This window comes from Primulina huaijiensis, chromosome 8 (genome assembly GCF_012295235.1).
Source record: "Primulina huaijiensis isolate GDHJ02 chromosome 8, ASM1229523v2, whole genome shotgun sequence".
Classification (NCBI taxonomy): Eukaryota; Viridiplantae; Streptophyta; class Magnoliopsida; order Lamiales; family Gesneriaceae; genus Primulina; species Primulina huaijiensis.
In genome coordinates this window covers 21,627,772-21,653,218 of record NC_133313.1, presented here as the reverse complement: position 1 = coordinate 21,653,218, position 25,447 = coordinate 21,627,772, and the positions used below count along the sequence as shown (strand labels likewise).

Here is a 25,447-nt window from a genome sequence, read left to right as displayed (position 1 = left end):
GAGTTCTAGACAAGGTATCAAACCTATAAATCTATTTTATTTGTGATTTTGTGTGAATTTAGAACGAATACAAAAATAGACTACGACTCCGCTTCGAATTCGAATCAAGAAATAATCAAAAATATTGAGAGAAATTTTAGACATTTACATAAACAAACAAGAACTTTTTTACTCGTAATTTATAGTCTCTCGGTTGTTCGTATTTTCCACGGGATCATTTGCTTTGTCTTGCATTTTAAGGGTTTTTTTCCCTTGAAATAACATAATATAATTATGAAATCATGGAAGTAGTGCAAGGTCGGAGAGTTTACGGAAATAATTTGAATATGCTATACTAAAAAATAATCTTGTCGTCGGATCAAGATCAAGTCCGCAGTTGGGCTTGGATCCAGCAGGTAGAAATTCGGGCCAAGACCAAACCTTGGACATCTAACAAAACCCTTATCCACGAAGCCGCCATTCCATAAAATTCTAGTACAACCAGGTGCCTTAAATCCCAAGAAACTACGGTCAAACTTAAATCACAGAAAGTGCCGCCAGAAGACAAACCACCCGAAAAGATCCGAGAAGATGCATTTCTCATACGAATCTCTGCCCCCTCCCAACAAGATTCTGACAGCAGCGGCATCTGTAGCTGCCTCCATAATTCTCCTAAAATCAATTGTCAATGACCTTGTTCCTCCTCAGTTCCACACATATCTCACTTCCTCCATCAAAAAACTCTCCACCAAACTCACTGTTGTCATAGAAGAATTCGAGGGCCTTACTTCAAATCACATGTTTGAGGCAGCTAATGTATATTTGGGCACCAAAATCTCCCCCTCCACACAAAGAGTCAAGGTGAATAAGCCCCTGAAACAGGAGGAGTTATCCGTAACAGTCGATAATAACCAAGAAATCATGGATTTCCATGATGGGGTTAAGTTACAGTGGATCTTGCTGTCATCTTCCATCAAACGGGCAACTCAAGGGAACAAAAATAGCAATCAGAAAACCGAGCTACGATACTTTGAATTGAGTTTTCACAAGAAATTTAAAGATACTGTGTTGAAAGTTTATTTGCCATACATATTGAGGAAAGCAAAGGAGATCAAGGAAGAAATAAAGACGGTTAGGCTGCATACTGTTGATTACAATGGCACAGATTATTGGAGCTCGGTTGTCTTGAACCATCCTGCAACATTTGATACAATGGCAATAGATTTTGATGTGAAGAAGAAGATGATTGAGGATCTGAATAGATTTGTAAAGGGGAAGGATTATTATAGGAGAGTTGGGAAGGCTTGGAAAAGAGGGTACTTGTTTTATGGTCCACCGGGGACAGGAAAATCGAGTTTGGTGGCAGCCATGGCTAATTATCTCAAGTTTGATGTCTATGATTTGGATTTGAGAGAAGTACAGTGCAATTCAGATTTGAGAAGGCTGTTGATTGGCACGTCGAATCGGTCTATACTTGTAATAGAGGACATTGATTGCAATGTGGGAATGCACAACAGAGAGACTGATAGCGCAGCAGCTGAGGACAAGGTATGTAAACACACAAGAAAATACGAAGGGAAGACTTGTCAACTAAAATTAACAGAAAATTTCAAGCATAACTTCATAAATACTTCAACCTTTCCCCAATTAATTTTTTATTTGGCTTCCTATAAATCAAATTCCTAGTTCTGTTCCAGAGTATTGGGGTCACCAAGAATGCGTTTAGACATTAACAAAATGAATTCTTTTCATGTTGCAAGATAACATTGTCGGGAATACTTAACTTCATTGATGGCTTGTGGTCGAGCTGTGGAGATGAGAGAATCATAGTCTTCACAACAAATCACAAGGATCGGTTAGACTCAGCCCTGTTGAGACCGGGTCGCATGGACGTGCACTTGGAGATGTCCTACTGCACATTCAATGGTTTCAAGATACTTTCAGCCAATTATCTGAGGATAGAGGAACACGGACAATTCGCTGTGATTGAGGAGCTTTTGACAAAAGTGAAGGTGACACCAGCTGAAGTTGCAGGAGAGCTCATGAAAAGTGAGGATGCAGATACTGCTCTACTATGTTGTATCAAACTCCTTTTGGACAAAGAAAAGATTCAAAGCAAAACTCAATACAGTTGATATCTATTAAAGGAGAGCAGTCGTCGCATGGTGAGGAAGCAGATTACCCTATTGAATACTGAGCACATAGATTATTCAATTTTATTTATTTCTTGGTTAATTACTTTAATATCTTAGTTCCATATCATTGAAAATGCCTTAGTCATGACAAATCAGCAAACCAGTAGGTAAAATGTATCCATGACTAAAATCTAGTCCGAATTCACCGTGTGCAAAAGGGGTAAGTGTTGATGTTGAAATATTTCATAAAAAAAAACCTATAGAACCTAACACAACTTGATATCATTGCAGATATGTACTTAAGACTATCCCCCTTCCCTGGAGTTCAGATGGAGGGAAGTGGAACCTCTTCAGGCATGGAACTTAAATAGTGCGAGTCAATGAAAATCAAACAATTCAATAACAAAAACAGTAACTNTTCCGTAGGAGCCCTCTTGCAGCAAATTCACGGAGCTTCGCTGTCATCTTTGAATTGTGCAACAGCAAGTTGTTGTCCCTGGCCCAGTAGCCAATTGAAGTTTCAAATCCTCCCCACAAACTCATCAATTCTCGATTATCTTCTTTGGAGAGTAAGTGGGTTTCTTTTGCCATTATATAAAATTGCACAAATATATTGATTTTAGTTGACTATTAATATTTAAATTTCTATAATAAATATGATTCATTAGTTAATTATTTTAAGGTAGATTTTTGAATATTTATATTATTATATAAAAGAGTTGGGCACACTTATTATTATTATTATTATTATTATTTTAGCATGATATATGTAGAAAATAAATTAAATATGATTTTGAAAATTCGATCGGCATAATCTATTCGTTTCCATTTGGTATAAAATCCCCTGAATTATTCGTTGTTTGATAATCGTTTATAATATTTGAAAGCATGTTGAATTATTTGAAATGCACTGTAATGATTCGATTTAGAAATGGTAAAGGAAATTCCGAACTTTGATATTCTCTGTTTAGGCCCTGATGCGGTGGGTTATAATAACCGTTCCTTTGGCCTCGCCCCTTAGAGGAGTAACATATAGGGGACTGATCAGTAAAACCATAGAAAATGAGATGATTTTCAGTGCTATATTTGTATTTTGTTAGTATTTGATTCAACATGCTTAATATTGAAATTACGATAATTTATTCGTATGTATATCCTCGATATTTGTTATGCACGATCGGCCCCCATTTACTGAGTATTTCCCAAAATACTCACCCCTTACATTCCCACCCAGATAAGAACGAGGAACAAATCGAGGATGAAGAACAAGATTACTTTTGTTTTGGTGATAAAGCAAATCCATTCGAGACCAGTCGAATTTATTCTGTCCTTTAATTTTATCATCATGTATTTCGCTTCCGCATTTTATTGTAAAGACGATTACTGGTTATGAAAAAGACTGGTTATTGTNCAAAAGTGAAGGTGACACCAGCTGAAGTTGCAGGAGAGCTCATGAAAAGTGAGGATGCAGATACTGCTCTACTATGTTGTATCAAACTCCTTTTGGACAAAGAAAAGATTCAAAGCAAAACTCAATACAGTTGATATCTATTAAAGGAGAGCAGTCGTCGCATGGTGAGGAAGCAGATTACCCTATTGAATACTGAGCACATAGATTATTCAATTTTATTTATTTCTTGGTTAATTACTTTAATATCTTAGTTCCATATCATTGAAAATGCCTTAGTCATGACAAATCAGCAAACCAGTAGGTAAAATGTATCCATGACTAAAATCTAGTCCGAATTCACCGTGTGCAAAAGGGGTAAGTGTTGATGTTGAAATATTTCATAAAAAAAAACCTATAGAACCTAACACAACTTGATATCATTGCAGATATGTACTTAAGACTATCCCCCTTCCCTGGAGTTCAGATGGAGGGAAGTGGAACCTCTTCAGGCATGGAACTTAAATAGTGCGAGTCAATGAAAATCAAACAATTCAATAACAAAAACAGTAACTCATAATGCCGAAAAATGACAAATATCTATGTTGAGCAGCATATACTTTCACCTACACAATTGAGATATCCGGCACAGACTGTTTACGCTGCCATTTTCATTTCTAACCTCCATTGAGGTTCGTAAGTTCTTAGTTCAAAGTCAGCAGTAAAAAGTGAATCAACTTCTTTTTATTGTGAATCGATGATCAGCATATGTTTGCAATATAAGTATAAACCTCATCTTTTTTTCGATGTTGAAGTCATAAAGCTTGCTTTTATTTGTGCACAATATATTAATGAGGTCAGGAGGTTTGTTCTGGTTGGCCACAAATAAATTTGTGCCCTTAATGTTTCTAGGAATTCTTTTTCTGTTTGAAGATGAATTTCACTAACGGGATGCGTATACCTTGTCCTCTCTATAACACAGTTTTGTTGAGAAGTGAATGGTGCTTTCTTTGGTCCTCCTACATCCGCATGAATCAATTGTAGTTTATGTATGGGCCTCCAACCTTATTTTGTTGAAAAAGAAGCTTGGTGTATTTCCCATCTTGATAGGTAACATGCTTAGAATCTTTCTCCTCTGATTTAGCTAAATCTTTCACCAAATTATTTTTATTCATAAATTGTATAGTAGCATGCCCCCTATTAGTTAAATCCAAGACAAAACTTGTGTCTTGCATCTTGACTTTTAATGCCTATGCCTTTTGCATCTTTGATCTCACAATTTTTTTCTTCAAAAAACTCCTTGCAGCCTTTTTCCAACAATTGAGTAACACTCAAAAGATTTTGATTAAAATCAGGAATATAAAAAACATTATAAATAAACTTCAAACCTGAGTGTCCTTCAATTTCTACCGTTGCTTTGCTTTTCAATTCAATGCATTGTTTATTTCCAAAACTAACTTTAGAAATCAAAATCTTGTTAATCTCTCTTAAGACACCTCGATCATAAGTCATATGCTTTGTAAACCACTGTCTATAAGCCAACTTTTTGTTCAATTATTGGTGGCAAGACATGATGCCACAAACAACTCATCTTCTTGATGTTGATTTTCAGTAACTTTTGCTTGTTGTTGTTGAGTCTTGCATATTCTCTCTGCGTGTCCTAACTGGTCACACTTGTGACATCTTGCTTCTAGAGTCCACCAATACTTATTTTGTGGATGATTGGTTTTTTTCAGTAGGAACGGTGTGGAAAGTCTCGAGTATTGCCATATTTTTTCTTGTTCTTGATTTTTTTGTTGCTTATTCTTCTTTTGATTTTTTATTTGTGCAACCGTTGGATTGTGAGACAAATTTGGAATGTATTATTCTTGTTTAAGAGCTTCTCACAAATCCATAGCATCCATTTTAACCGCCCACACTTTTGATAATTTGTTCCATCAAACAATGGAGGTGCAACTGTTGTGAAAGAAATCTCACAGATCTCTCAAGATCGTGACTCTTTATACCATTTTGTTGGATATTCGGTAAGTAAAATAAAAGAATAACATTGAGAAGAGATACGATAATAAAAAATTAATTTTATTAAGCGACCAATGTTTATTTATAAAACATAAAAGATTTCTAATTAAAAGTGAATAGATAACAATTAGATCACTAACAAATATAATAAAAATATTATGAAGATGATATCATAATGTAGATGAAACAAAATCAGTTTCTTGAGTCATCCAAATTAACAAAAGATACACAATAATCCAATTTAGGTGATTTGTAACATAAAATACAGAGCTAGGTGTAAGAGCACAAGGCATTTGGTGCATTCATGCATAGAACCGATGAACGATTCACAAATTCCTCCTTATCGCATTCACTATATATCTGAAAAACCAAAAGGTTGGTTCTAATAGCAAATTTAAAGCCAATTTTACTCCATAGTATACATGTACGCTACCCCAATTAGTAACATCTCACTAGAAACAATATCTAAACTTCCAAAATGAGTTAGTACGACATCGAGAGGACTTATCGAGGACGGGAGTCGAGGGGGAATACTTCACATTAATGTTTCCTCATCATCATGGCATTCTTCTTTCCAGGATGTGGCTTAGTTGTTGTGATCTCTTGAAAATAAATTTGAGGTCACCAGGCAATCTCCACCAGACCTTACCACCATGGTTTTTTCGAGATCACTAAATCTTCATACATAACCCATGACACAAACGGAAGCCAGACACCAAAAAAGACACAGTATATCCGAAATTGAACTCACAAGTCTCAGTCATAATACATAGTTATGGATGATACAAAAATTCATCATTTGACAACACTTTCTTAAGTCAACAAATAATTTGATTAAGATACTGAAAATATGGCGAACACTCCAAAAACACAAGGACAGACTGTCGGATCTCACATTCTGTACCCATAAATGATAAGTGATAGATAAGATAATGGCATGTCATTGTGGAGCAGAAATCATGAAGCTGACCATCATTTGGTAGCAATGCTTTTCCTTTCCATCCTCGTTTTGCGATAATATTAATCAGGTCAGGTTATTTGAGAAGGTCCCCTTCCCAACCCGACTCTTTGCAACGATGATTCCAAGCATCAGGTCACAACACAAGCCTATAGTTTGTTAGGCCATAAATACAAAACAAGAACTAAAAAGTAAGCTTATGTAGAACATATACAACACAATTGCATACAGTTAGCTTTTAATCGAGTATTAAATAATTTTTAAAAATATATATATAAATGATTCCAGTGCAACAGTTTGTTTTTATAATATTTTTGGGATCAAATTAATTTTTGAAATTTTTTATTTTGAAAAACTAGTGCTGACACATCATTTGAGCATATATCTAACGTGACATATAAAATATATGTAATGTTCGGGGTTGTAAGTTGTAACGAAACATGTGTTATCAGCTTTAAATTAACCAAAAAATAAAATAACCATGAGATCAAGAGAATAGCCCAGTTTTAGAACGAATTGACAAATAAAAAATAAAAGATGTTAAAGTCTTAGATTGATGGGGTAGGACTATTCATGTTGGAACTTCATTTGGTTTAATTTTTTTTCCTTAACCCCAATGCATTTGGTATTCAATTGGCTTAGTTGGGACTTCTATTCGATCAGGCATTTCGTGTTTAAATTGTGTTTCATTGATGGATGATGCTGATGATGAATGTAGACTAATATTAATTTAATTTTTTTATTAAAAAAATACAAAATAAAACAGGTCATACACATCTGAAATTGTGGTAGAGATAGTTGGATGAAATAAATGTTAATTTGGGCGAGCATCAAAAGCTGGACATAAAATTTCAAGAAATACCACAATCCATCATAAAGTGTTAATGTCACCACATTGATTTTCATTCACTCACAATTAGCATGAAAGGACAAAGCAATCAGCTAACGAAATAAATTTTACCCCTTTAATACACTAAATAACAAAGCATCAAAACTAAAGTACAGTAAGCATTGATGCATCATGAACCTCCACACCAAGAGATCTACTGAGAAACAATTCAGTTTAATGTACCAAGTTGAATCAGTTTTGCAACCATACAGTATACCATCGGAATCTTTGATAAAATAAATCTGTACACATAGTTACAACTTCGAGTTAATTCAAATGGTGCATAATTTTTCAATTTTCTACTAACAGAATCTGGTCAAATGTACCAATGAAGTGTCATTTCTACCTTAAATTCGAGTTTGCTAAGGTACCGTTTATTTCTTCAGGTTTCAAGCTCCTGACTAAGCAATGGATATGTCTTTCCATGGTCCTTTGTCTGACCTGAGGCAGCCTCCTTCAAGCTTACAGTTACAGCTCCCACCAAGAAAATCCGGAAGCTCACTGAGCACCAATGATTTCGTTAGAATAGCAGCAAGGTCATGAGAAGATTGAACGAGTTAGAGTAAATAAATTAAGCAGAATCCCATAAACTCATCTTACCTTTTGTGAATCATTTCAAGCAATTTGGTTTGATACTTGTTGCCAATTACCTAAGAATTTGGATAATATCATATTAAGTCTATTAATTTATTGACTCGTGGAAAATGCACGTTTTTTATACAAGTATTTTCATATACCTGAATCTTGGATTCTGTTTCAGGATCAAGAAAGCATTTTATAGCACTCCAAAGTAATTTAAAGCCAGGGCCAGCATTTATGATAAGCATTTGAGAAATGGTCTGCATATATCAGGCAGCGATGATAAGCTTTATCATGGAATATAACTAAGATCGAAACAAGTGTATCAGAAAAAGTTAGCATTACTTCCGGATAATTGTCACTATTAATATTGCGGAGCTGCATAAGGACATTTTGCACAGGTCTTGTAAAACTCTTCAATCTCTGAACAGCAAAACAAACAGTATCGAGCCAAATTATCATAAATTTTTCAAAATGATAGAAAGTGCAAAGCACAAGTAGTAGGAAGAGAAGTACTTACCACGCCTTCAACATCAAGAATCACCAAATTTCTGTTAACGTCTCTGTTTGCAACGATAGAGCAAGCAGGAAACCTGACCCTATGAGTTTTCTCGTAATCCTGGACTTGGTATTTGACATATCGATCTAAAGTGGTGACTTGCATTAATCTTTCGAAATCAAGCTTTCCCAATCTTTCAATGTAGATTGGTCTTCCTTCCTTGTCTATGCCGTGATAGCCCTGAGGGTAATATTTTTGTACTTCATTCAATTCCTTAAAGTCAAAGTCCTGGAGATGAAACATTAAGTTCAAGAATTACAAAGCATTTGAAAAAGGCAGAGAAGAACACATTGAGAAATTTACAAATTTTGACACGAGCAATGAAATATGTCAGACAAATTCTAAAAATAAAACAAATGCTGTGTTCATATGGCCAAGCCTTAAATCTTTTTAAAAAATAAGTAATTATAAAATCAAATAATCATCAAGGACAAATTATCTGTATCCTCGTCATGAAACCTTAATACAAAAGCAAAATTTGGACGGATGGCATATAAAAAACAATGTATCACGATGACAACCGTGAAGAGTAGAGACGAAGTCACCTTCATTACCGTGTTAACACCAAAATTTTTCCTCCAATTAAACATCTCTGTCAACGAGCTCTGTTCCTCCATCGACACTCTATCCGGTGTTCACAATCTGATAAGCACGAAGCATTGATTATATCACTTTCGATGTTGACGAAACCATACACAAAAGTTTTCGAAACCAAGGATGATAATCAAAAAGTTTTTAGATGCCATGTTGAGTTGGATAGAGACAGCATAAAAAACAGGTACTTGAGGCCGCACTCCAATAACTTCACTTTCAAAACAAGTTTGATGAATATTATATGGAAACGTAAAGAGCCATTAATTCCAGAAAATTAATCAGCGCAACTTAAAATCAGAAAAAAAATTGAATTTTGAAGTATAACACCGAGTCATTCGTGTAAGCAACCACCGAATTACTTGAAAGTACAAAACAGCCCAAATTTGTCGAACACAAATCGAAACTGCTGATGAACACAAAGCTGATTACATACACACGAATTCGAAACGGAATCTCAAAAATTTCAATCTTAAACCGTGAAACTCCATCACAACGCAAAATAACAGGAAATCGAAAAAATATATACAGCAAAACACACACACAAAATTGATATATCAAATACAAAATCATCATCAAACAAAAGCAGTAACACAGTCATCGGAGTAAAAAAAAAAACAAAGAAATCAAAAGCAAGATACCAAGTAATAGGAGGAACCGTAAGATGCAGCGAATTGTGTAGAACTCTGTTTTTTGTACTTGGATAGAATGGAGATGGCGGCGCTTCAGAAAGGTTGACGAGGCGTACACGTAGCAGATTCCTTGTGGGCCGCTCTTTTGGCGGGATTATACCGCGGAATATGAATTCCGTTCATTTGTTTGCGATTGTACGTTACCGTCCGTCAAATGGATGCGTGTTCCGAATATGAATTCCGTTCATGTGTTTGCGATTGTTCGTTACCGTCAAATGGATGCGTGTTCAGTTTTTATCGACTCTGTCATGCAAAAAATTATAAAATTAATTAAATCAAATAATAATTAATAAAATATTAATACTTGCAAATTAGTAACAAACTATGATTTAGCCACGAAGTATATGATTTGGATTGGAATTCTCGATAATTAGTAGTTTATATTTGTAGAATTATAATGAAAACATATTTTTGCTTCAGTCATTTAAGAATTATAATGAGAATTTTACCAAAAATTCATCAAGATAATAATATTTATACTGTAAATCGATTTACAAATTTATATAATCTTTTATTTCAAAACTCTATAATTTTTTTTTATTATTCCTCCCTTTTATTATTAACCACAAGTCTACACATCCGATAGATGAGAGACTTGACTAGAACCAAACAGAGCCATCGAAATGATCCCAAACATCCAGGAAATTCAACAATAACCGAAATATTCAATCGTTTAAATACAATTCTGCATTATATTACACAGCACAGATACTTATTATTATCCATACAACATACACATACATATATACACGAAACTGAGAATGGATCGACAAAGTGTATGTACACTGCGTATTCGTCCTCTCTTTAACAAAGAGCTGTAGAACAACTCTAGTTCTACGGCCAATTCTTCTTCGTTCGAAGTTGACTCAGTTTATCCCTCCACGAAGCTGCCCAAAATATGATGTTACAAATTGTTGCAAGCCGCAAACTTTTTTCAGCAAATTAAAACTGAATTTGTAAGATGGAGTACCTGCATCCCGGTAACGTTCCTCAACCACAGCAACCATCATATTCCGTACTAGATCAAACTCCTTTGTGTCAATACATGGCTGCCCAGTAGGTCTACGTCAAGAAAAGCTTAGTTATTACCGTTTGGAACTGATGCAATCGATTCAAATTCGAGTTCTTCCAGCAAAAGATGATAGTTCTGAAACCATGCTTGTCAGTTCCAAGTTCATTTAGGATATCATTTCGTACCTGTCAAGTTCGGTAAACAATCTGCCATCAGACACAGAACTCCTAACAGACACCTTGGGTGTCTCCATGACCCTCACGCCATCGTTGTAAGCCAAGAATTTGTTCACTTGTATTGGCACCTGTAGTAATAAATAGTAGGCTAGATGAGTTAGCCCATTTAATCTTTATGAACGTAGATTTTAGTATTATTACCTTGAATCTCACAGCAATATTGATTGCATCCGAGGGTCGGAGATCAAATCTGACACTCTCCGCTTCATTATCCAACTTCAATCAGAATAAAATAATTAATCCACGGATAAACTACCAAGGGTAAGAAGAAGAAGAATACCCATAATTCAATCACTTACCTTTGAAAGATGCAGCTCAGCAAAATATGCCTCGTGTACCCTCTTGGTGATACGTACGAGCTTCACCTGAAAAAGAAGAAGATAATTTAGTGCTGAAATGCTCGTAAAAATGAAAATAACAATAGCTTGTATTGTCAACTCACTGTATAGCCCATCTTCTCAATCATATCTTTCACCACTTGGTACATGGTGGGCCGAGCCTGAAAATTTTATTGAAAATATAGCATCTTACTGAAACCCGAAAAATATCTGTTGAATTTAGATACCAAAACAAGAAAGAGCAGGGACTCTTACTACCATTTGAACATTGCGTACAGCTGCCATGAGTAGCACACTTGGCATTTCCACTGCAATGAACGCCACAAGAATCAAGAATAACGAGAAAATAAGAACTTAAAACAAATTTACAGTCAGGAAAAAATTGGTCATATTAATATCTTACAAACTATTATAGGAAGTAGGAGGCCAGTCCCATCTTCCATCTTCAAAACTATTGCAGGATGCGGAGCATAATCCGCCAAACGACTTCCCTGAGGATTATTATGGACACATCTCAAATGCCCACCATCTCTCATCTTTATCATGAAACCATCCGAGCCACTTTTCACCTCAACTATTACAAGCAATAAACGGATGTTAGATTTATAAATACAAATTTCCACAATCACATTAAAATCCACCTACAAGTATAGGAGCTCGCCAGATATACACTAAAAGAACAATTCTCCCATCTTGAAGCTTTCATACAGACAGTATTTTTCCCGAAGACATGCAAATTATAATAAGATAAAAGATGGAAAAAACCAACATTTTCTAATTTCAACAAGGTTTAGGCATGGGATTATGTGCAATAATTAACTCCACATACCAGCTTCAATCACACTAGAATTAACATAATCAGCGTCATTCTCATTGGAATTTCCAGCCATGCTACCATTATCGTTTGAGGATGAACTGAAACTACACCGAATAGATACGCCTTTCCTAAGACTCTGTCGAAAACCTGTGTCTGTCTTGCCACTTTGGAATCCTTTAAGAACCCATAGCCCACCTTTAAAGACTTTATCTTTCAGCAAAGGTGAATTGACAGGTGCTGAGTAGACTCCAGTCTGTTTCGATCCGACTACGGGGCAAACAACAGGGCCTTGAAGCGAAGCCATCTAGAATCCTTTCAAATGCATCAGAACAATATACAGAGTAAATATCAAATTTTTACAAGCCTAAAATGTTAATATGGAACAAATGAACAGAGACTTGAATATAACTCACAAGTTTGTCATATTTGAATGATAGTTAAAATCTGCCGGCGGATAATCATGATACAACATACAGTCAGATACTCAAATATTCAGTCCAAGGTTCAGCAATTCCGAAACTTGTTTCAGTGAAAATTTCAAGAGAGAGCTCAACGTTGACTGGATAGGGGGAATTCAATTTCGTCATAAATTTCTTATCCTATTATCCTCAAATTAAGCTATGATTTATTAACCATAATACATGACAGAGAAAGAATCGGTAGCAATCTTAAATTTCTGACACAACAGAAATAAAGCCGGGGCCGATTGAAGCACTCTCAAAGCTTCGCAAGTCAAAACACATATTTAACTGAATCATCGTTCGATTTCACAAGTTAAACACGTCTTCAAACAATAAAATCTCGTAGTTTCTCTTCTCTATTTCTCAAGGTTCATCATCCTTCATTTCATTTTTTAAAATACAAAAACAGCCCATGGAAGAATCATCCAAGATTTTAGATATACCAAGAACCACCACCAAAAAAAAAAAGAAACTTTCTTTCTCTATGCATATAAATGATACACACACACACCTTGAAAATAAAAATGCTCTTCAAGTCTCAGAAATCACCAGAAACCCACCAAAATCCGAAGCGTAATTCCTACAAACCTAGAAACTGTGAGAATTCCATGGATTCAGGAACAAGAAAAAATTGATCTGGGGTCAAAAAATAATAAGAGCAAGGGAAAAAATAAGGAAGAGGAAAAGAAAACTGCGGAGAGGAATGGACAGTTGATGACTGAGAGTAGAGATGATAATGTAAAGAAAAATTGGCGAGTGTGAGAAATCGATCAGAAATAATTTTTCTTAAAGGAGACAGATAGGTAGAGGTATTATATAAGCAAGTACAGCTAAAATAATTTTTTTTAAAAATTATAAAATAATGTTATAAATATAATATATTAACAATTTCTTAAAATTACCAAAAAATTATTATAATTTTATGTTATAGATCTTTATTATGAATTTCAAAAATAATATCTTCATAATATAGGGACATATTTCTTTTCTTTATTTAGATTTAATCCCCATATTTTTAATAATTATATTAAAATTTTAAATTGATTTATTATCTTATGTTTAGGATTTTATATTTCATATACAATAAAATCAAATGACATGTTTTCTTTGTTTGTATCACAATTATTTTAATAACTTGTAAAAAAAAATTTATTTTGTTTTTTGACTAAATTAATAAAATATAAATGAATTTTTAATCAAATAATTATGAATCATTAATTCATTCTATAAATAACAGAATTATCAGTTTATCGATAATTAATATCATTTTAATTAAAATTTGTACAATTCCAGAGATATTATTACTTTATAGATATCATTTTCACGTAATCATTAAATTAATGACCCTCATGTTTCAAGTAATGTTGTCTTAATTAAAATGAATCAAATTGATAGAGCCAATTTAAAGAAAATGAAAGTTTTAATTCTGGTCATGAAAAAATTAAAGCAGTTTTGTCTTGCCAGCGTTAGATATTTCATGTGGGGACCGTTCTTGGAGAAAAACAATTTGTATGTATGTGGCTTTCATTTTATTTGTATTATTATTATTATTTAATGTGAAGATGGAATTCGTAATCATTATTTTTTCACTCCTACAAAATAAATTCACGGATTACGCAATAGAATACAAACATTTTAGTCAACTAAATCACGCACTGAACAACCTTGTACAACATGCTTGATGGGTAATGACCCAATTTAATTATTCAATTCATTATTGAGATCCAAATTAATTATAAATATTCAAGCTCGCTATACACTCCAAAAATAATCTATAAATAAGGAAGAATTTTCATTATTCAAAGGGCTTATGATTTTATACTTAAATTTTTAGCTCTCAAATAACATCTTTAAATTATTTTCTGACTTGAGCGTCGTAGTTTTTAAGTCGGACAAATCCGGCACTTCTGACGTTTGTTTGTGACGCAAGTGATGATAACCCATAAAGATTTATCTCTCCCAACTATTTGGAACCGTTTATGAGCTAGTTGGAATACCTTTCTACGATTACTTAGATCCGTTTACGAATATATAGAATAATCCGAAAAATCACTACATCAATGCTCTTTCATTTGATATGTATCATGCGCCCGTGTGAGGGGTTTCATCGTAAGTTTTCACAACGAGTTGGAAGGGTTGGATATTTGATATGGTAGAAACTCTTACGAACAAATTTAATTTATATTCTATATATAATTTAATCAAATATATAAAATAAACTATGAAATTTATTTACCATAGAAATGGAATGTTTGGACGGGAGTAAACTGGTTTTGTATACAATGTACGTGTACAACAATATTATTTCATAATCTGGATAAGGGGTCATAGTCGTCCAAACCCATCAAAATTCAAGTCCTCGTCCGCAATAACATCACAGCCGCACAATATTTATCATCCAGCATTCGGCTATTCATATTGGTTTATCTGATAAGTACTTTTTAAAATTTTAAGACATAAATATTTAGATAAATGATTGACTTGAAATTTAAAAATATAGGCAACTTCCAAAGGTCATTTGTAGTCTCCTTCGACCTTGGCTCCCTAAATCAAATAAACATACACAATCACTGTTTCCAATTTTTTTTCCCAAACTCAGTTTTCAAACCACTTTTACATCTCTACATGATTATTACTGTAAATTCAGTTTTTATTGTAAATATTTCCACACTGGTGATAAAAAAGGAGAACTAAACATAATTTTTTTGATTCAATGGGATATATAAAGAGATGTTACAGCCTCAGAAGTCAGAAAGTTGCGTGCATAGGAAAACAGATATCGAGTGCAGAAACACAAAAATCGGTGCACAAGTTTGTCAAAGATAATGTGCTACAGTTGTCAAAAAAAATTGTTAATGTCATGAACTTGATAGCTACAATAATCTTTCAAGAATCGAAATATTTTTCGTTTTGAAGGTTGAATGATGTCCGCCCACTGGAGTTAGAATTTCTGAATATAGAAAGTTTGACAGGAATTGCAGGCCAAATGGCGAAGGCTGTGTTCAAAGAATACTTCAATCAAATATAAATCCCACATCTCCCCAGAAGATGTGATCACAAATTGAATCCGGTATGGGACATCATATTGAGTTCATAAAAATTATGATTTAACATAATTAATGAAATCATATAGAAGAATAAGGATATGTAAGAATGGACAAAAGGAACTCATCTTGATCGATAGCTTTCCGTATTTAGCTAGTCAGAGGTATTCATTACTCACCACACCATAAAGCTCAGAGAAGACCATTAATAAGCAATGCCAGCCCCTCGACTTTGTTATTCAGTCATTCACTTATTTTGCAGTTGCGTACGTAAGGATGATCATATTTTATGTACTTGGTCCAATATGGCCTGTACCTATTCATTGCTAACTCAAGCCACGGTTTCATATTCCCATTGTAATGTACAACAGCTGCATTCTCAATTTCGGACCGATCAATGCTTGGATTATAACCCAAACCAAGAACATGCCATGACTTTTCAAGTGGATGTATAAGCCCATAAAAAGTAATCAGACCTGGAGGCAGTGTCCCTAGCTTCCAAAGGACCCTGTCTTCATTCTAAGGCAAATGAAGAAAAGGGGAAAAAACAAAAGAAGGAATTGAGAACGTTTCGTAACCAGGAAGTAATTGTCATAAAATAGCACTGAAGTTTCGTAACCAGCAAAGTTTTAAAATGGGAAAAGGAATAATATAAGAAAATACCATATTCTGCCATTTGTGGTATATGCCAGTTATATCCTTAATCTTCCACTCTTTGAGATCGAACATGTTCATTCCGTACGCCCACCCACAAGCATTTGGATCAAAATTTTTTGCTATATGAGGATTGGAAAAGTTTAGGTACTTATCAAACCGATGAAAGCTCTCACCACAGGTTTCAACTGCACCATTAACTTTTCCCTGAAGATCTACTTCCCACAATCCAGTCAAGTCTTTCTGAACAACAATGTCATCATCGAGGAAAAGAATTTTATCCAACTTGGGATAAACCTGTGGGAGATAAAACCTGAGGTGGTTAAGCATGGATAGGTACTTAGGATTCCTGTATTTTAGGTTCGAAGAACCGGCAGAAAGCGTGGTAGGATGAGCAGCCTTGAAGTAGTACTCTTTCATGGCGGCAGACTCCAACTGACGTAAAACGGGGCAATAGGAAGAGTTAAGCCACTTGAATTCATCGACATTTTCAACATGGATGGTAGCTTTACCAGGGGGGTTCAAGAGAAACCACATATTCATTGCTCCAAAGTTTAGCTTATCAGTAACAAGATGGAAAACATGCTTCTCAGATTCCTGCAGATCGTACAAGCACAATGCATAGCGTCAAAAAAAAAAAACAAAAGAATAAAGGTTCCATAATTTTACTTCAAAAGCACCATAATGACCTTGGCATTCATGATGGTTGAATTGACAACCACAGAAACAGCAAGAACATTGTCAGAGAAAAGGGCATAATGGTAGAGACTGGGATTTTCCAGATTTTCACTCTGCGGGAACTTTCTTTTTTCTTGTGGAAGGAGGTAGTAATCAATTGTCAAGCGCAGTGACAAACAGTGAAGTTCATTTGGGATTGTCTTTGCTGCTATTTGGCTTAGGAATGTGCTTTGCTTTTTTAGAATCCGGACTTGCTCGTCTGCAGACTGCAGCATGGCTCTTAGTTTCCCAGTGACAAGCTTGCAATCATACAATTGCTCCCTGGCCTTGGCAAGGACTTGGCCCATTGCTTTAATTTTTTCAGGTGCACTGGAAAACTTGGAGAATAAGCTAGAGTTCAAGAGACTGTATAAGAAAATAACCATGCATCTTACCTGCGTTGCAATTCAGAATCAGCAGTTGCGTCTCCCAATGAACGCTGACTTTCTTTGAGACGGTTCTGTAACTCATTAGCCAAGTTGGTCTTGTTCTTCATCCTTGCAAGACTTGTGTACACCCTTGCCATTATCATTTGATCTCGTATCAAGCGCACATTTGAATCAGAATTTTCATTCTCGTTTTCTTTCCTCCATATGCTATATTTCCCTAAAACTGCAGAATCAACTAAATTTGAATGTTCAATAGCTGCATTTTCAAGCTTTACAGTCACGTCATCGTCTTGCTTTACCAAATCAGCAGCACGCTTTTCTCGTCTTTTTTCTCTCAGTTGCTGCATTTTGATTTCATTAATAATCCTAAAGCTCAAGATCATCCAGGTACAGAAATTTCCAAATAGAGAAGTGCAAATTTAAAGGGCGGTACTTTTCTTGTTCTTTCAATAAAAGGAAACAAAAATCAATTTCATCACAAAAAAAGTAATAGGACAAAGAATCAATGGCACTATCATCCAAAAGCGAATCCTGGGACTTACCCTTCTGACTAGCATAGCAGGAGTTTCAGTAGGACGAGAATCATCCTCTGCATAAAATAACATGCGCAAGTCAATTATTTCATATTTATACACAATGCATCAAGCGGATTTCTAGAAAGTTAGTACCATTTGAAGTGTATTCCTGCTTGCCTCTAGATGTTTCTTGCCTTGTATTTGAAGCCAATCCGGTCGACTTACATCACAAATATATAAAGAAAAAGGCATAAGCATCTTTCAAATGATAATGTTCTTCAACCACAGGAAAGCAACAGGAGCAACATGTTTATACTCATCCTGACCTCAGCAAAAGTGACATTATCAGTAGCAGTTTCCAGCCCAAAAAATTTCCATGAAGCAGACGTATTGTTCTTTCTGAAAAAATCTGCACTTAAGGGTCCTAAATCAGCAGTGCTGGCTTTAATGACATCCATTGCCTAAACAATGCGGAAATTTCCAATTACTGACAAAGCATAATATACTAATTGCTTTGAGAACACATTCATCAAATCAAAAACTTGCCTCTTTTGAGAAGAGAGATTTAAGATGTTGCGAAGCCAGCCTCTNCGACTTCAAACAAAAAAAAAAAAAAAACCATTCAAATCGATCATCATAGAAACCCACCACCGGAAGCAGGAGCGAAGATGCCACGGCCTAAGAACAAGATGGAGAAAGTAAGGAGAGAAAATATGAAGATGAGAACAACGGGGAAGCGAGATCCAATAGCCTTATTCCTGGGGGTTCCCGCACCAGATAATAATCCCCCCCGAATCGCCATGTCCAGTCCACAGACCTTCAAAAATTTCACCAATCAGAGTAAAATGGAGACATCATAATCAAACATGGTGAGAATGATGGGAATCAAAGGAGATCTTGGATAGTCGGGTTTTCATGTGCGTGCGCCACTGTGTGAGAGAGAATAAAAATGGATTTGAAAAACGGATTGCCTTGCGAGAGTAAATAATAAATATCTTATTTACATTTATACCCTTAAATAATGAGGAAAGGTACTTGGAATCTTTGGTAATTTGAACATTTTCATTACAAAATGTTCTCAAAATACCAACTTTTTCCCCAAAAAAATAATTAGATTACAATAAACTCACTTGATTTTTCTCATTTATTTTAAATCCATAGAATCATTTATTCTATACACTAGTAAACAAACAATTTAACAAAACATGATGATATTATTATTATTTTTTTTTCTTTAAATTTAAATTCAGTTAGATTTTATCATATGCGACATGTCTAATTGAATTCAAAAACTTCGGTGTGATGGTTAGGTGTTGTTATCAATAGTCGTTATCTTTCGATGTGCATTGGGTAAATATCCAATTAACACAAAATTTGTAAACCACATTAGCCAGACAAATCAAACTAGACGAGAACTATGTGATAAACTTGTCCAAAAAAATGTTGATATGAGCAATCAAACTCATGATCATCTGCTAAATATCAACATATTCTACCAACTTGAACATTAATTTAGAGACGCTTCCTTTTGTGTGATTTTTTTTAAAAGAAATTACTTCCATTAATATGTAAAATGTGTCACAGTACAAAACACCGGACATTTCCAGCAGATAAAGAAGTTCGAAACACATCAATACAAAACCAAATACATTACGAAATCAATACATCTATGTCAATACATGAAATATTTCAGTCAAAGTTGGAATACTCCTGAAGATGTGAATCTGAATCTTCCTAGTTACTTTAGCAACAATGGGCTTCTCATTTTCGAATATAAGTATGTTCCTTGCATTCCATATATAGTATACTGTAGCTGCAAGCGCTGTACAAGGCATCTTAGCTAGTGTGGAGTTGCCCCTATAAATGCTTCGAAACGCTCTGAGTACTGCTGCCAGTTGTGCCATGTTTCTCTTCATTCTCAGCCATTCTTTGATCGCATTCCATATGGTACTGGACATAGAACACCCGAAGAACAAGTGTTGCATAGATTCACTCCCATCATTACAGAGTACACAAGATTTCTTTGTCACAAAAACAAGTCTGTCCCGATTAAGAAGTTTCCCATGTGCAAATAACCGCGACGTAAACCTGTACTTGAGGAGAATACATGGTTTCCTCAAAAGAAGTTGTCATGTTCATTTTCCTTTTTTGTTGACAAAGAAATCATATGCAAGAGATAGCCCACCATTTGCATTGAACCAGCTCCCTAATTGAAGCACTGTCGCATCCATTGAACCAAGCCTACTTATCAACACATCACGTAGAGAAATTATTTTATAAGTGGTGATTCTTCTTTTTTCATTTCCCAATTCCATACGCATGTGAATCTGTTGTAAAGTAGAAACAAGGGTATTTTATTTGGACTGCTAAGTAGAAGTATAAGCTATAGGTGAAAGCTTTCGCTATTCCCAAAATTAATCTTTCCCGTCGCTATATGTGTGTGCGCGCGTGCACGCAGGGCCATGGAGATTTGGGCTGAAGACCGAGGAGGTTCAAATATGGATTATATTCAGCCCAAAGCCGGAGAAACGGGAGACAGGATGTGGGCATGCAGTTGAGGTTTATTGGCAATACGTGTGACAATTTTTTATAATTTGATTTATATTATAATAGAAGTAATGTTACAATTGTAAAAATAAATGAATGATCTTATTGTAATTTGAATTAATTATATTTAAATGAGATCATACTATAATTATGAAAATTAATAAGATAATAAACTACAATTTAACCATATGAAATTTAAAAATTAAAAAACTAAATCATGATCGTGTCTCTATTAAGTTTACACTTAATAATAGCATAATAGATAATTAGAGCCTAAACTAGATAACATATTTTTGTAGAATTATAAATTTATAACGATTTTTATAAAGTCGTATAAATTTAGTAAAAAAAATCCATAAATTCTCATGGATTTACTTTGAAATATTTTAAAACTCTACAAGACTTTATTTTGGATATCACTAAACTTTTATATAATTTTATTGACTTATTTTGGAAGATTTTATAATTTACCGAACTGATTAAATTCATATTTTCGATTTTGTAAAATTCAGAAATTAATTTGATTTTAAATTTTCCAAAAAGATGGTCAATCGGTTTATTCGATTTGGTTTTGTTTTTTGTTTTTGAATATTCAGATTTCATTAGTTTTTAAAATTAAAAAAAATCTTAATTTTCAATTTCCCCCAAAATTTTGGTTAATTTTAACACAAACCAAAATAGTTGATTTTAATTTGGTGTGGCTTGTTTGATTAAAGTCCTTGTGTTTTATTAGAAAATTAAAATGCTCCTAATCATTTTCAATACGCACAACTTGATATGAAAAATAAAAGAGTTTTTCGTTATAAAATAAGTAAAATAATATATATTCATTTTTAGTTATCAAAACATTAAATTAAAATATATTTAATAAAGAAAAGGCAAAAATCTGCAAAGTTTATTAAAATATATTTAATAAATATTACCATTTTATTAGTTACACTGAAAAAATCAAGGGAGATGTGAGGTAATTAATTGCTGAAGATCCTCCTGCCCCGATTCAGTGGACTTGGAGGTAGTTTAGCTGAATTTCAGCTCCTAGCGAATCAGTATTTTTGAAACTTTGACTCAATTGAGTGATATTTGTGGAGAATCTGAAGATTACACGGGAATTTATGGGAGCAATCGTTGCTGAAGTTGAGATGAAAGTGAAATTTGATGGCAAAATGAAGAATTCTGAGGTCTGCTGCGCTTTTTGAGGGAATTTCTGGAAAAATTTCAGCGGAGGAGTATGTCTTTATCTCTATCTTTATGTTAAAGTTCTAGTTTTGTTTACTTGGTTTGAATTTTTATAGATTTTGGTGCTTCATGCATAACTGAATTTAGTTGGCCATTACAGTGGTTATCTATGTAATTTGTTTTTTTTTTTCTCAGTGTAGTAAATAAGGAACTAACCACAATTTATTCTCTCCACTTTTATCATTTATCTATTTGATGTTTTATATTATGTCTTGAACAATTTAATTTCATGTGTTAATATTGTTTTTGAAGTTTGGACCATGATGAAACAAGCGGCAAGTTTTGAATCTCGAATGCGATAGTATTGAAATACTGTTTTTGAAACAAATATGTAAGACGAGGAATTGAAGCTTTTTCTGTCCTCGCGTAGCTTATAAAAACAGTGGAGTCGAATCTTGATATTATCTTATACTTATTTTGAGAGTATTCCTTGTCGAGCATTTCCTTTTGGAGATTTCATTTGTGCTTCTTCATCATGGATTTGTATTTTTGGGAAGAGCCCATGGCTTGTATGGTAACTCACCTCTTGAGACACTTGGATTTCCACGCATCATTATTGTGATACAAAATGTAGCCGCTTGAGATAATTCATTGCATGAGTATGGGCAACACTATTGCATTTCTGATCATACCATTTGTCGCATTAGTTTGGATGCATGACGCGTAATTACACGTGGCATGAATCCGAATTCTTGTGACGAGAGCTGTTATAGAAATGCAATCAAGGATCTGGTGGTAAGTGTATGTTTTTCGTGAGATTATCCAGGAGAATGATACGTGTATTCTCTTGACACTCAGTTTCTATAACTCTACTTTTCTGTGATGCTTTCAGTAGCATGGCGACTCCGGTTGAACCTCCAAATGGGGTTAGATCTCGAGGAAAGCATTATTACTCAATGTGGCAAACACTTTTCGAGATTGACACAAAATACGTGCCAATCAAGCCTATTGGTCGAGGGGCATATGGTATTGTGTGTTCTTCTGTCAATAGGGAAACAAATGAGAAGGTTGCGATCAAAAAGATATACAACGCCTTTGAAAATCGTATTGATGCACTGAGAACCTTGCGTGAACTGAAGCTTCTGCGGCATCTTAGACATGAAAATGTGATAGCTCTCAAAGATGTCATGCTTCCTATACACAAGGGAAGTTTCAAGGATGTCTACTTGGTATATGAACTCATGGACACTGATTTACACCAGATTATTAAGTCCTCTCAGACTCTTTCAAACGACCATTGCCAGTATTTCCTCTTCCAGGTACTTTTCATCATCAATGGCTCGAGGGTTAGTGTGTGTGTATGTGAGTATATCTTGTTTTTCTTCTTTATCTGTTTATTCTATTTCAGTTCCTTGCTCTTTAAGACCTATGGAATAGTTAATTGAAGAGTGGGGAGGCTAGAACTTTGTAGCATTAGTCAAAATTGTTTAATCACCTATATCTTCATGAGTTTATAACATTTTATTCATGGGAGGCTATTTTAGATTCCATTGTAGTATACTACCATGTTTCCAAACTACATTGGTTTTCATGTGAACCGTTGATGTATTGTGAAAGGTACTACCGATGGTTGTGAGTCCTTTTCGTCTTCGTAAAATCATGCAAGTGTATATCATTCTATTACTGTGTTCCTAATGAAGAAATCACCACTTTCTTTGGAAGATTATTCGTTAGATTTTCAAGCTCAACTGAGAAATCGATGTGATATTTTAGGAAATTTAAAATATCAGAAAAGATAAACTCATATAAGAGAAAACATGCATAATTGCTCTTTCGTGACTTTTTTATTCCCAGTCTGTGTGAATTGACTCGATATTTTCGAAACTTACAAAACCCCCTCTCATACCTTTTAGAATTTAAATTTATGCGTTATAATGCAAATCTGCAGTTGCTAAGAGGTCTGAAGTATCTACACTCTGCAAACATTCTTCATCGGGATTTGAAGCCAGGGAACCTACTCATTAATGCAAACTGTGATCTCAAAATATGTGACTTTGGGCTTGCACGCACAAACAGCAGCAAAGGTCAATTTATGACAGAATACGTGGTCACTCGCTGGTACCGGCCCCCAGAGCTCCTTCTCTGTTGTGACAACTATGGCACATCGATTGATGTATGGTCCGTCGGTTGTATCTTTGCAGAACTTCTTGGAAGAAAACCTGTTTTTCCGGGGACAGAGTGTCTTAATCAGCTTAAATTAATCATCAACATCCTTGGTAGTCAAAGGGAAGACAATCTTGAATTCATAGACAACCCAAAGGCGAAAAAGTACATTAAATCTCTTCCATACTCCATGGGAACCCCATTTCCTCGCCTTTATCCTCATGCCCATCCTCTAGCAATTGATCTTTTGCAAAAGATGCTCGTGTTTGACCCTTCAAAAAGAATAGGTGTAACCGAAGCCCTTCAACACCCGTACATGTCTCCCTTGTATGATCCAATATGTGATCCTCCTGCTCAGGTCCCAATCAATCTCGACACGGATGAAGATTTAGGAGAAGAGATGATCAGGGAGATGATGTGGAGGGAGATTCTGCACTACCATCCTGAAGCTGCCACAGCCAGTATGGAATTCAGCTTGCAACCTTGAGTTCCTCGACATGGAGGTAAGTGATCATCTCAGAATCTAGTATCTGTTTTTGTACCATCACTATAAGATTCTATCTCTTTGATGCTGTTTTTATGTGTTCCAGTAATAATCATGAAAAACAATGCATTAGCAGTTAGGGCTGCTCTGCTTTTGTGCTTAGTGACATTGTTCGTGGGCTCGTACCTTTTTATGACAAGTGCCTTCCAATTTGTACATAATTTGTTTGCTGCTGTGTGCAAGAAGGAAAATCCTCCTTGAATCTGATTCCTGTACAAGTTCCAAGATTTCTTTACTAGTGACTCACCTAAATTAAAATAAAATATTTAAAAATTATAATAATATTTTATATTTTTAGTCAGGTACTCCGTACTTGCTAGCTAGTTTCCAAATGGTTCCGAACATAAAAATTTCTTACTTTGCAATATTGTTACAAATCGACGGCTTCAACCTAAGACCTTTAGATCATTCTTTTTTAACGGCTTTAGTACTATTATTTGACTCTTTGAGCTGCTTTTAATCAAATATAATTGACATTTTCATTTTGTTGAGGTTTTTTTTTCTTTTCATTTTGTTGAGGTTTTTTTTTCTTTTCATTTTGTTGAGGTTAATTACATAATTAGTAATAAAATATCGTGAATGTTGATTATTTATGCATCATGGAAAAAGAAAACTTTAACCAAGTATAAGCGTTACGATATTATTTATGGCCTATAATAAGTAAAAAAAATTGATTCTAATAGGAAGTTCGATTTAAAGTAATTATAGTTTCTATAAATTCTTAATAAATCAAGTTGTTTTGTTCGTTCTCTACATGTTTGTGTGTGTGTGTGTGTGTGTGTGTGTGTGTGTGTGTGTGTATATATATTTCTCAAACCTTCGTTACAACGTTCAAGCATCCGTATTTAGACCTCTGGCCATGTGAGGATTTTTTAATATTTTTAAATGATTATAAAATACCGAAAAGAGAGAAAGAAAAAAATTAAATTATATTATTTTATCACCTTCCACTAACTTAATAGTAAGTATGTGCTTATAGTTTGCAAATCAAGTGATGGTTTAAGAAATATATCCCAAAATTGAACACACACACACACACACACACA

At 34.5% G+C, this 25,447-nt stretch overlaps 5 protein-coding genes across 8 annotated transcripts; 2 read left to right on the top strand and 3 right to left on the bottom strand.

The window, feature by feature from the left end:
* Positions 1 to 133: 133 nt before the first annotated feature.
* On the top strand, positions 134 to 2,403 carry LOC140983103 (AAA-ATPase At3g50940-like). Its single transcript, XM_073450017.1, has 2 exons — positions 134 to 1,527; positions 1,740 to 2,403. The coding sequence occupies exons 1-2, from the start codon at positions 571 to 573 to the stop codon at positions 2,112 to 2,114; spliced, it is 1,332 nt and encodes a 443-aa protein (XP_073306118.1). The 5' UTR covers positions 134 to 570; the 3' UTR covers positions 2,115 to 2,403.
* Positions 2,404 to 7,522: 5,119 nt separating this feature from the next.
* On the bottom strand, positions 7,523 to 9,993 carry LOC140982512 (phosphatidylinositol/phosphatidylcholine transfer protein SFH3-like). 3 transcript variants are annotated; one of them, XR_012176296.1, is made up of 8 exons: positions 9,738 to 9,993; positions 9,051 to 9,147; positions 8,467 to 8,733; positions 8,292 to 8,369; positions 8,105 to 8,206; positions 7,968 to 8,017; positions 7,714 to 7,868; positions 7,523 to 7,609 (listed from the first exon to the last, which is right to left on the bottom strand). XR_012176296.1 is itself a non-coding variant. In XM_073449047.1 (7 exons), exons 2-7 carry the CDS (start codon positions 9,120 to 9,122, stop codon positions 7,769 to 7,771), a joined length of 669 nt encoding a protein of 222 aa, XP_073305148.1. In that variant the 5' UTR covers positions 9,123 to 9,147; positions 9,738 to 9,991; the 3' UTR covers positions 7,523 to 7,768. The 3 variants fall into 3 exon arrangements, 2 of the variants coding, with proteins under 2 accessions (XP_073305148.1, XP_073305149.1); XM_073449047.1 differs by having other exon boundaries at positions 7,523 to 7,868; positions 9,738 to 9,991; XM_073449048.1 differs by having other exon boundaries at positions 7,523 to 7,868; positions 9,060 to 9,147; positions 9,738 to 9,991.
* A 615-nt stretch (positions 9,994 to 10,608) lies between these two features.
* Positions 10,609 to 13,437, bottom strand: LOC140983322 (bifunctional nuclease 2-like). 2 transcript variants are annotated; one of them, XM_073450313.1, is made up of 10 exons: positions 13,164 to 13,437; positions 12,204 to 12,503; positions 11,778 to 11,948; positions 11,633 to 11,682; positions 11,479 to 11,535; positions 11,336 to 11,401; positions 11,178 to 11,252; positions 10,986 to 11,104; positions 10,759 to 10,850; positions 10,609 to 10,675 (listed from the first exon to the last, which is right to left on the bottom strand). In XM_073450313.1, the coding sequence occupies exons 2-10, from the start codon at positions 12,493 to 12,495 to the stop codon at positions 10,623 to 10,625; spliced, it is 975 nt and encodes a 324-aa protein (XP_073306414.1). In that variant the 5' UTR covers positions 12,496 to 12,503; positions 13,164 to 13,437; the 3' UTR covers positions 10,609 to 10,622. The 2 variants fall into 2 exon arrangements, with proteins under 2 accessions (XP_073306414.1, XP_073306415.1); XM_073450314.1 differs by having other exon boundaries at positions 12,204 to 12,495.
* Positions 13,438 to 15,338: 1,901 nt separating this feature from the next.
* On the bottom strand, positions 15,339 to 18,935 carry LOC140983029 (polygalacturonate 4-alpha-galacturonosyltransferase-like). The gene is given in 9 exon segments (XM_073449894.1): positions 15,339 to 16,215; positions 16,360 to 16,947; positions 17,040 to 17,397; positions 17,463 to 17,797; positions 17,999 to 18,045; positions 18,125 to 18,191; positions 18,298 to 18,432; positions 18,518 to 18,617; positions 18,619 to 18,935. Coding segments are annotated over 9 exon segments (2,061 nt in total). The 5' UTR covers positions 18,774 to 18,935; the 3' UTR covers positions 15,339 to 15,939.
* A 2,512-nt stretch (positions 18,936 to 21,447) lies between these two features.
* On the top strand, positions 21,448 to 24,562 carry LOC140983048 (mitogen-activated protein kinase homolog NTF3). Its single transcript, XM_073449926.1, has 3 exons — positions 21,448 to 21,744; positions 22,587 to 23,013; positions 23,643 to 24,562. The coding sequence occupies exons 2-3, from the start codon at positions 22,591 to 22,593 to the stop codon at positions 24,342 to 24,344; spliced, it is 1,125 nt and encodes a 374-aa protein (XP_073306027.1). The 5' UTR covers positions 21,448 to 21,744; positions 22,587 to 22,590; the 3' UTR covers positions 24,345 to 24,562.
* Positions 24,563 to 25,447: the final 885 nt, after the last annotated feature.

Excerpts from the sequence above, each read along its gene's own strand:
- LOC140983103 (XM_073450017.1), top strand. The coding sequence starts at position 571 with ATGCATTTCTCATACGAATCTCTGCCCCCTCCCAACAAGATTCTGACA. Across the intron at positions 1,528-1,739 it reads GCGCAGCAGCTGAGGACAAG|ATAACATTGTCGGGAATACT; the intron begins GTATGTAAACAC and ends TCATGTTGCAAG.
- LOC140982512 (XM_073449047.1), bottom strand. The coding sequence starts at position 9,122 with ATGGAGGAACAGAGCTCGTTGACAGAGATGTTTAATTGGAGGAAAAAT. Across the intron at positions 8,734-9,050 it reads GTGTTAACACGGTAATGAAG|GACTTTGACTTTAAGGAATT; the intron begins GTGACTTCGTCT and ends TTTCATCTCCAG. Across the intron at positions 8,018-8,104 it reads AAACAGAATCCAAGATTCAG|GTAATTGGCAACAAGTATCA; the intron begins GTATATGAAAAT and ends CCAAATTCTTAG.
- LOC140983322 (XM_073450313.1), bottom strand. The coding sequence starts at position 12,495 with ATGGCTTCGCTTCAAGGCCCTGTTGTTTGCCCCGTAGTCGGATCGAAA. Across the intron at positions 11,402-11,478 it reads TTGAGAAGATGGGCTATACA|GTGAAGCTCGTACGTATCAC; the intron begins GTGAGTTGACAA and ends CTTCTTTTTCAG. Across the intron at positions 10,851-10,985 it reads TTGTTTACCGAACTTGACAG|ACCTACTGGGCAGCCATGTA; the intron begins GTACGAAATGAT and ends TTCTTGACGTAG.
- LOC140983048 (XM_073449926.1), top strand. The coding sequence starts at position 22,591 with ATGGCGACTCCGGTTGAACCTCCAAATGGGGTTAGATCTCGAGGAAAG. Across the intron at positions 23,014-23,642 it reads GCCAGTATTTCCTCTTCCAG|TTGCTAAGAGGTCTGAAGTA; the intron begins GTACTTTTCATC and ends GCAAATCTGCAG.